The 10,808-nt window shown below is 44.0% G+C and overlaps 2 protein-coding genes across 10 annotated transcripts in view; both read right to left on the reverse strand.

Moving 5' to 3' along the window:
- The window catches only part of RAD51B (RAD51 paralog B), a 440,935-nt gene extending 430,431 nt beyond the window's left edge, over positions 1 to 10,504 (reverse strand). For 3 of the 9 annotated variants that reach the window (XR_008450208.1, XM_054068917.1, XM_054068912.1), the window contains exon 1: positions 9,257 to 10,144. Coding sequence is in view for 5 of the 9 variants with exons in the window: in XM_054068917.1 (XP_053924892.1) it covers positions 9,257 to 9,292 (36 nt within the window). In the remaining 4 variants the exon portion in view is untranslated. Of the gene's footprint in view, positions 1 to 2,642; positions 2,836 to 5,212; positions 5,402 to 5,786; positions 5,871 to 8,137; positions 8,289 to 9,256; positions 10,145 to 10,379 lie in introns of those variants that run through there. The other 6 variants (XM_054068914.1, XM_054068916.1, XM_054068926.1 and 3 more) reach the window with 6 other exon arrangements.
- Positions 1 to 10,568, reverse strand: part of TMEM229B (transmembrane protein 229B) — a 34,346-nt gene extending 23,778 nt beyond the window's left edge. The window contains exon 1 of the mRNA XM_054068928.1: positions 10,464 to 10,568. The gene's annotated coding sequence lies outside the window, so the exon portion shown is untranslated. The remainder of the gene's footprint in view (positions 1 to 10,463) is intronic.
- Positions 10,569 to 10,808: the final 240 nt, after the last annotated feature.

Below are 10,808 nucleotides of genomic sequence, written 5' to 3' on the forward strand. Positions count from 1 at the left end.
TAAATCAAAGAAGTACAGTTCAATCTTAATGAAGCACAGGGCAAGATAGGCTTTCAACATTGAAAGAGCTATGCATCTGGATAGCTTAGTTCTGGTACATTAGGCACTGGAAGACCTGACTTCTTCAGAGCCCCAGGTGAGAACCTGTACCTGCCTCTCACCCAGGGTGGCTCTTGGCAGCTGCCTTTCCTCTGGTGAGGCTCAGCCTTTTGACTGTCCGTTGTCCTTCCACAACCCAGCCACTGCAAACACACCCAGCAACTTCACTGGAGATAGTGAGCAAAGGTTGCTACTATCTCAGCCATGGTCTCTGTTAACTCTTGAAACGTCTACCAGAAAGTGCTTTATCTCTGTTTTCCTGGCGCTGGTTTTTGAAGCAAGCTTTGCTGCTGACTCCTTTTCATCCCCATTCTCCCTCTCCTAACATTGCCACCCTATTTTCCCCAACTTCTCCTCATTTCTCCAATCATCATTTCTTTCATTCATCTCCCTTCCCCAATCCAGGACAGAGTGTGGCCTTCATGAAGGCAGCCCCTTGCCACCCACCCGTCATCCCATCCTGAGGGCACCAGCGCTGCCTCTTTCCTTGCTCTAGTGACCTGACTGCTTTTCACCTCCATGTCAGGTTCTGGCAGCACAGAAGCATGACCCAAGCAAGCGGTGCCTATAAGCTTGGGATATACTCCTCCTCAAGCACTGACATTTAGGATGCCAGACTCCTTATTTTCACAGAAGGCGCTAGCTCCAACACACAAGTATCTAACATCGTACTCACATTGGCCTCACAGATCTTGCACTCCAAGGGCTTGTCTAAACATAGCATTTTTTTTTTTTATTAATTGCATGCAAAGACTTTATTTAAAAGCAGGAACATTTATTTCTCAGACTGTAGCAAATGGGATATTCACATTATCCTAATAAATCTCAGGTTTTGAGCACCAGAGCCCAACAGGAATTCGAGAGAAATGTTTTCCTTGAAAAAAAAAAAAAAAAACCCACACTGTTTTATTTAGATAACACTGAACTATAAAAACACTCCCAATTAAAAACAAAACCACTCCAATTAAAAGTGCAGATTAAATAACTAATCCTCCCCCAATAAAACCTTCCCACCAAGATTAACAGAGCAATGAACAGCATAAAACCACTAATTATATCAATGTAACATGGGTATTACAGAGACACATTTAGCACCTCCTGCCTATGCACTGAGGCTTGCATCTACTTTGGAGTCCCTCTTATCATGAGAAATAGTTGCTATTTTAGCAGCTAGATAATTGTACATTAAATTGGGAAATAACTTTGTTGTTAGCTAGCTCTGGTTTAATTATTCTAAAAGTGATGTTCCTAAAAAATTTGCATGTATTCTATTCTCATTATACACATTTCATCACAGCTGGATATAGGCTTCTTCTGAACTATTAATCAGACACACGCAAACAAAATTTTTAAAAGCATTTCCCCAGGATCACAAGAACACTGAGAACGCTTTGTACATCGTCAGATCTATTTGTCTATAATTTGATTTGTAAAGGAGTGAGGAACAAAAGCATACAAAATAAGCAACTGCAATGCACTCTCAGATCCTTCAATGCACAAATATGAACATTATAAAAGCATTCACGCCAGTCCTGCTCAATTCAGCCCTTTCACTGGCACCGGCACCAAGGCCACTCATGGGGTGTCATGGCGAGCCAGACCAAGGAACGGACTCATCAGCCATTTGAATGCTACTCCCAAAAAGCCTGTTCATCCTCAGCCATATCACCTCCCCGATCTGGCTCACCAGCCACCACCTAGCAGGAAGACGAAAGTTCCTTTTTCATAAAGATCTTCATTTCTATGAACTCAAAGCCCTAGAGGAACCATTCGTTTAGTTACAGGTGTATCTACACTTAGAAGAAAAATAATCATTGAAGAAATTCTTCATTAGCAAAGACAATGCTGTAACACACATGAGTAGAGAGGCAGAGCTGAAGATACAGGATTGACCTTAAGGCTCACGATTAATACAACACTTAAGCTGTTCAGAAATGGGGATTTGTTTTTTCTTTTGTAGCTAAATGAATTTTATGTGTTGAAATGCTAATGATTTAAAGGTGTGAAGTTTGTAGAAGTGGAAAAAAGCAACCAAGCAAACAAAACAAAATGCCGCAACAGTGGTGTGACCATTTAATTCCATATAAAGAAACAGTTAAAATCTAAAATCCGCTACAAGGCCACTCGGGCTTCCCTCTCAGTTCAGTAAAACGGCATTCACTTTGTTCACGCGCTGACTGTTCCTCTAACACAGACACCAACATTCCTGGTGTCAGCAGGTCGAGGACTGCATGTTAGCATAATTTAGCTGTAGCACTCATCAAATGAGAATACAAAGAACAAGCAAACAAAAAGGATAGCAAATTCCTGACCTGGAAGTGGTTACTTGTGCACTCCGTCAACTGCCAATTTCAAAAGCTACGTTTCTTCACGATTTCCATAGTGCTCCAAAACAGAAAGCTCAGGTCCATGCAACTACCTGGTGGTAAACTGTCCTACCAACTGAGTCATGATGCTGCTCCGTGACTTATTTGGAATTCTCCTGAGAAGAAAGTGCCAAATTTGGAAATAGAAAGCAAGCATCTGTCTTCTCAGAAACTTACCCTGTTCTGGCAGCACTTAAGACAGAGGGTGATGAAGATTTCATTTTCAGCTGAGGACCCAACACGCCTTGCCCTGCTGCCTTTTGATGAGGGCTTTGGAAGCTGTTCACAGGCTAGCTGGGATGTAGATATCTCCAAACCTAGACTAGTAGATGGAGCACAAAATGTGGTTGCTGTGTCCTTACCAAAAGAATTACTTCACAGTGACACCTAGGGCATGTACTGCTATGCAATCCTCGCCTCCTGAAAATAAAATGCCTCTCTTCAGGAATAACAACAACAAAATTGAAAAACCAATTCTGTAAGGCAACAACCTGCAGCTACCTGAAGAAGACAAACTATCTCCAAGGTTAGTTGCATCCTTCCCTAGATATCTCTAGGTTGGTCCCCTACCTCTATTGAAAGTGCCTGGCAAAGCCTCAAGAAGCACATTAGATCTCTAAAGTTTCAGATTTCTTTTAAAAGCCACACCACCACCCAACAGCTGAAGAGGCTTGGGCAGATGCCCAAACCCCACATGACTACAGTATCTGCAAATGCTTTTGTGGCCATTTATTGCCGGGAGCAGAAACGTGTTGAGAATAACTGCCAAGAGTCTTTGTTTTCTGTTGTTGTTATCCCACAATGTCTTTAAAAAGAAGATACTCAGGTTTCAAACAAACACACAATCAAATTCCCTCATGCTGCTAGTCCTGTCTTATATTATTAGACTCTCATTTTTTCTTCCACGTACACTCATCCCTGTTTATCTTCCTTCCATTCTGTTCCTGCTAAGGCAAGAAAATGAACCAGCTTGGTTTACATTCAGGTTTTCATGCATTACCACAGCTCTCAACATTTTTGGGCCATGGGGCCACTATGAGTGTTTTAAGACTTCTCACAGCTTTCCATCTACCTTTTAACATAAATTGCTCACTCATTTTCTTATTTTTCATGGCCCAAGGACAACCTACAGAATACTTTCCGTAAGCTGTTAAACCATCAAAGGCCCACAGACACATAGGAGGCAATGGTTATTCACTTACAGAGGTTTCATTATCTTTAAGAGCTCATCTAACATTTTTTTATGTTGATTTCAGGTTCTGTGAACACTTTTCTCTAAAACTAGGGTCAAATCTGACCTCACAATATGGCAGGTTAAGCAGGAGGCGAGTTAAAAAGGAGCAACTCTTACAGATTTCCACCTACACTTGCTTTATGAAGAAGTTCAGAACACATGTTACATCATGAAAGCAAATTTGCTAGTTTTTTGGTAACTGAAGGCAGGGTACTGTTGCCTAGCAACTTATCTGATTAGCATTTTTTCAAGTATCACATGTACACTTAGAAATGTTGCATAATAATGTCTCACTTCTATGCTGCTTAACCCAACTGGGGGGAGGGATGGGGAAGAGGGGGAAGCTACCAAAATTAATACCTTTATTCTCTTTTCTGGCAGAAGCGAAAGTATAAGACAGTAGCTCAAGAACAAGTTGAAACATTAGTATTCCTGAATTTTATTCCTGCCTTTTTCTGGCTTGCTGAATGTGCATATACAAGCATTTTATTTCGTCTGCTTGTCTGCAAAATGACACTAATAATACCAGCCTCACAGAGACACACTGAAAATTCATTAAGAATAGAGAGATTTTCAGATGAAAGATGCAGTGGAAGTGCTGGTGTTAGCACTTACAGCTTTTTAGTACTCCAAATGCTGCTAAGCTCTGGTCCAAAGTATAGCAAATTTTAATCATTGTCATGACATTGCCCAGTCCTTTTTTCTCAAATACAAATCTCAAACCACAAAAACTGCATTTCTCCCATCAGAATGTGACATTTTCCTGTCTCCTATGTTTGGTATGTAGCTGGGAAAAGAAAAAAGAAAACCAAAAACAACCGCCACGCAATCCACACACAAGGTAGCATACACCAACGTGAAACTGGAGCACAACGCATTCCTGCAGCTCTTGGAGCTTGTACCATGAAAAGCAGAGGTGAATAATAACATGTACACACAAGACATTTTTAGAAATAAACAGGCTCTACTTATTGATCTGATCTTTGAAAAACTAAATACACTCTAGCTAATCTATGAAAGAATTAAGCATTTAGTTGCCTGTATGGTGAGCAGTAATACCCCATAATACAAACACCAAACTGAGGCATTGTTTCCAAAAGGATATAATTATCTAACAGTAGGATGTGGATTCTAGAAGTTGACTTTTTGCACATCCACAAGTCAGATGCCACCATCATATCATATCATATCATATCATATCATATCATATCTTATCATATCATATCTTATCTTATCATATCATATCATATCATATCATATCATATCTTATCATATCATATCATATCATATCTTGCCTCTTTTATATATGCACCCGAGTTTTCCAGTGCAGAGAATGGGAGAGACTCAGTTGCCCAGGACACTTCCAATACTATGCCAGCCTCTGTCCCCTGAAAGTGACTGAAGGTGATGCTTTGGAAACTCAGCATCTCATCTCCTTGGTAAAGTATTAACTGGCAAAGGAAAACTGAAAGCAACAAGCCAAGCTCCATATCATAAGGAATTATGACATTACCTTCGCATCAGCTCCTCTCTTCTTGGTAGACATCAGAGCATTTTTACAAACTGTGCCCTACATCCTGCGGCTCTTGTGCAAGTCCACTTCCAATTAAAAGCTTAATTGCAAGATGTGCCTTGGAAAGAACTGCTGGATCAAAATAAACCAAATCACATGGTATCTATCATGCCACTAGGGGAAACTATATACACACCTTGCAAATAGCAGAAATCACAAAAAGAAGTAATTCTTCCTCTAGAACTTACTGGAAGCATCCTTTCCATAAACCTCTGCTGACACAAAATACAAAGAAAATACACAGGCCAAAGAGTACCCCGTGGATCAATCGAGCCCAGCTTTACTAGGTTTGTAAGCAGGAGAGGAAACAGTCACATACACCACTATCATCGGGCACTCTCTGCTGTAAGAAGCAAGAAACCACCCTGCCTAAAGCCCTGTATAGACACAGCCCAGCCTAGTCTGGGGGAGCTGGGTGAGTTTAACTGTCTTCATGGTGAAAAAACACAAAACAACATAGAATCCCCCTCCCCAGAAGGCACTTAGCAGTCACACAACACTTTGCCACAGCTACCCATGCTAAAGAGAGTTTCCTCCTTCAGAATTCCGTGTCGTTCCCAGCAGAGTCAAGGAGAACAAGACAGAAAAGTGCTTCGCAGAAGTCCGGCACACAGGCTACCTGTAAGATACAGCGCACCTGAGAGAAAAGATCCAGCAAGGAAGGAGTCAAACAGCAGCTTCACCGCTTGTATGCTATCAACACGCATCTAACGACTACTAATGCTTGGATCTTATGCAATGAAAGCAAGACAGCCTGGCATTTGTGGTAGGGAAGATTCCCTCTGTCATCTAATCCAGCTTTGACAGAAGCCTGGAAAGGCGGGGGAGTTTGGAGATAAGGTTGTAGTGAACTCTTGTGCACTGACACTAATAAAAATACAGAACAAAAGAAAGGGTAACATAAAACACATCTCTCTTTTATACAATGATTAGACACCTTTGAACTAGTAACCGATAGGTATTTTCATTCAGATATGCCTACAGACAAATCTCTAAAGCACTCTAGCTTTTATTTAGCCTCTAAGGGCATGTTAAAGAACAGCATGCACCTGCAAATACAGATCTTTCACACTTGTTTTAGTTGGACTGTGAGGTGCAGAGGCTCTGGCTCACACCAGACATTATTGGGTGTATCATTTACAACCAGGAATGCAGCACTCTAACTAACCAGAAAGAGCACGTTGTTCCCAATTGGCACAGCTGTTGGTAATCTGTTCCTGCAGAGCCAAAGCCTTTGCCCAGTCTGGCTTTCTTTCAGGACTTTCTGGTTGCCTGCACAACCACCTTACCCAGGAGATCAGAAACAACCTGGATACTCCTGCCTCACGCACTGTCACAGAAATGCGATGAGACCAGTTTACCTCTGACGTACAAGGCAAACCAATCCTCCCAAACACACTACCCCCTGCCAGTCTGTACTGAGCCAGCAGAGCTAAGAGCAAGCAACACAGGCAGCAATCACCAGAGAATACTAAAATATATACAGGAACCAGATCTAAGCGTAAAAAAGGACCATTTCACAAATCCACCCTAAGTGAGCCACAAGCAGATAATACCTTTTATGTTAGAAAACATTAGCTACCTAGATGACCAAACTTCTTTCAGAAGAAGTAAGGAAAAATCCCATACTTCACATTTCACAAAGATCGGATTTTATTTTGAAAGTGAACTTCCACTTCTATTGTTTCACTTCACGTCTTCCACTCCCAGGAAAACCTTTGTCGGGCACTGTGTTTGCAGCTGTACAGGAACACATAGGACAGAAGGGACCCCATACACGTTTGCTCAGGTGCCATTTCCCCATCTGCAGGACACACCTCTGGCATCTGAAAGCTCATCAAGGTACTGCAACTGCCTGTGGAGGTGGGCAGCGCTTCCCACAAAAGGGGGGTGAGGAGTGGGAATGGAGGCTTTTCCTGCCTCCTGCTGGCAAACAATTTCTCTAAGTAATTGACCCATTTTCTACAGAATAATTAGCCCTAGGGAATGAAGGCTGCTGCCCTTTAATTAGTCATGTTGCTACCTCTCTTGTCTTACCACTTAATAGCAGGCTGCCTGAGCTGAAAAAAAGAAACAAAACAAAACAACACAACAACTTAATTTCATTTTCTTAATTATGGCACTTATTAAAGCCAATCCAGAAACAGAGAATCCTAACCTACTATTGGCAACAATAAGATTTCCCATTACTTCTATGATTTCATCATCAGAACAAGCAGGTTTCCTGCACACCACTACACTTTAAGCCTTCTCAAAACACTAGGCTTCTCTTTTTTCAGGAGCTTTTTTAGGATACTTTCCCTTCATCTTCCATGAGGAAAAACTTCTTCCCTGCTGTCAGAAAGTTTAAGAACAGAAAGGACTCTGCCTAAAATCTAGTAAAACCTCCTGCGCATCAGTTTATTAAAATTTCATGCAGTTTCTTGCAAGAAAGCTCAGTAACTTGGATAAAGACAGAAGTTCTTTAGTCTAAAAAGATTAGCTTTGCATATTATGAACAAAGAGCACAAGAAATCACTGCACAGCCAGTGTGGCAACTCCAAATCTGGCAAAGGACTGTTCAAAAGCATCTTACACAGATGACCCTTAGCAACCAATCCCTTGCTGCAGAGGAAAGAGAAAACCTACAAAGTCTGGCCCCAGACTCTGTGGTAAGTAAAAACAAGACTTGCCATCAAAGCATGTGATGACAGCAAAAAGATGGTTTTTTTCCCCCTGGGAAGGTTGCACAGTCTTCTCTCCCCCACTTCACCCAGACCTCCTCCTTCCTGGCATGCTCAGTCCTTGATTGTGGCTCATTTCTAATGCTTCACAGGAAGGCAAGAACTAAATTAATCTGGCTAATTACATCATGAGAGGAAATACCTTTCCTGGAAACAATGCAGTGACTGCTGGTAGCCCTGAAGCACGTGAGCTGAGTTCAGTTACTCTCTTATCCAAATAGACAGGTATTGCAAGCACATTTAGGACACTGCAAAACAACTCCTCCTCTGCAGAGCTCTTGATGTGTGGGCATAAGTAGATCCACAAATCACAAGGCCAAAAGGATCTCTACATCTTCACTCCTTAGGACTTCTTCAAGATGCTGAATCAAGGTACAGATTGTATAAAAGATGCTTCAATTACAAGACTCCAAACGCCGCAGAGCACACCACCTTACCCAAAAATATCTTCCTGTCTTACACTCAAAGTCAGGATCCTGCATCTCCCTTCAAGGTTAAATTTGCCTTTCGCTGCTCAGCATGACGTCACGTTATGAAATGGTCAGCAAAACTGTGGGGTTGCCACTATCAGGAATCATGCAGAGATCTATATTACTCTCAACCCACACGCCAATAAGCTATCTACAACTCTTGCTTTAGCCCCCGCTAGACCATTTCTGTAAACTGTTATGGGATGTTCCCACAAGCATGCCAAGGTTTGAACTCTCCCGACGAAGCAGCTCATTTTCTGCCTCCACCGTCACCCACAGTGGAGTAGGAACAGCAATACTGACCAAGCCTATGGACATGCTGCCAGAGTCCCAGCAAGGAGATACTATGCAGTCTCAAGCAACACTACCTCCACACCCGCTTGTCACTGTATGTCCCTTCCACCAGACTATGCTGCTTCCCTTGTCAATATGCCTGCGAACAGGAGACCTCAAAATGTGTCACAGACATCAAATAAGCTGCTTGCAATGTTTCCGCTTTGTTTAGGAAGCTGCTATATCTACTAGTTAAACCAAACGATTTCAAGTTAACTCTTATGTTTCGATTTCACATTTACCTGTGAAATGCCACCCTTCTGTGCCTCAGCTTCCCCTTCTACAAACAGGGGCCACCAGCGGGAACCTCAACTGAAATCTGCAGATGTACACAAAAAGCTACTCAGGGAGAAGATATCTACTTTCAACTTAAGTGAACGATCTTACTTTATCCACAGTAGGGAGCAGTTGTCACCACAGACAGCAAAACTGGTGTCCCTGCATGGAAGAGGCCATACCTTCTCACGGGGACCTTCTGGACGTGCCACGATCATCAGAGTGTCTTGGAGACAGAATTCCTACAGGGCTTTCCTGAGTGCTGGCCAAAAGTGGCTACAGGCATCAATGATTCCATGTTAATAAGTTTTCCCTTCCTGTTTTCTAACAATTTTATGGTAATTTTTCTTTTCAGCACTTCCTCTTTACCACCAAACAGCAGACAGCCCCATCCCTAACTGAAGCTGTACAAGCAATAATGTATTTGTGTTCCTGGAAATGGCAGAACAGAGCTCTTTGGGCAATCTGTCCTTCCAAATCCTCACCGCTCACAGCTCTGGCAGTCATGGAGCCATTACCACCTCACCTGCAAAAAATTCTAACTCCTGCAGGGACCGCTTTTTCCTCAGAATTAAGAGGGAAGCAGGACAAACCTGTCAAACAAATTATGTCAGAGAACGACGCTAAACATTTCATCTGACAGAGTTTCGTCGCTTCTGCCGTGTAATCGGGAGGATTAACAGGATGATCTTTAAGGTCCCTTCTAACCCAAACTATTCTATGATTCTATGATTTGTATTCCCCTCATAGTTCGGGACCAGCAAAGCCAAAAGCTGTCTAGGAAGGCACAGCGTAAGCTCCAGCTCCATCCCGGGATGCCGGGCAGCCTCCAAGCATCCTGAGCATCCTAGAGACCATCTTCAAAACCCCTGCGCAAAGGATGGGGAACAGAAGGAATCAAGATTTTTCCATCTCGACAGAATTCAGCTAGTCCGAACGTTTTTCCATAACCAAACCCGGAACAAGTACAAACACCTTGAGACTAATTTAAACTGGGGGAAATAAAATAAAAGGGAAAGCTGTCATTTTGGGGTGGGAGCCGCACACAGAAGCAATCCCGAAGCACAACACCCCCCCTTCCCCTCCTCCTCCCCGGTCCCGCTCCACAAACGCCCTCCTCCTTCCCCGGCATAAAGTTTTGCCGATCTCAGTACAAAAGAAAAAAAAAAAAAAGACGGTGGGAAACTCTCCCATTTCGCCCGCTTTCCACGGAAAAGCGGCGCCGACTCCAGCATCCCCCGCGCCTCCCCCGGCACCGCCGCCCGCCTTTGTCTCGCCGCGGCCCCTCCCGCCGCCGCCGCCAACCCAAAGCGCCGCCGCGGGCAGCGCATCCTCCTCCTGCTGCTGCTGCTGCTGCTGCTCGGGGAGGCGGCGGGGGCATCGCCTCACCGGGGTCCATGGGTGTCCTTGCGGCGGCAGGCGAGGCGCGGCGGTGCCACCCGCCCGCGGCGGGGATGCGGGTGCGATCTGCACATGCTCCCGGCAGCCGCCCGGCCCCGCCGCCTCCCCTTAACTCCTTCCCTGCTGCCCCGCCGTGCCTGCTCCTCCCTGCGGGGGAAAAGGGCTGTCCCCGCCGTGTCCCCGCGGGGGGGGAGCGCAAAAAGCCTCCCCTAAAACCTGGAGGGTTCTCTCTGCCCGGGCTGTCACAGCGCTGCCTGCCCGCTGCGGGTTCTTGGCGCTCGGTCTCCTAAAGAAATCCGTATTTAAAGCGAAAAAAAACCCGAGTGGCTCAGG

Source organism: Cuculus canorus, chromosome 5, assembly GCF_017976375.1.
Source record: "Cuculus canorus isolate bCucCan1 chromosome 5, bCucCan1.pri, whole genome shotgun sequence".
Taxonomy (NCBI): Eukaryota; Metazoa; Chordata; class Aves; order Cuculiformes; family Cuculidae; genus Cuculus; species Cuculus canorus.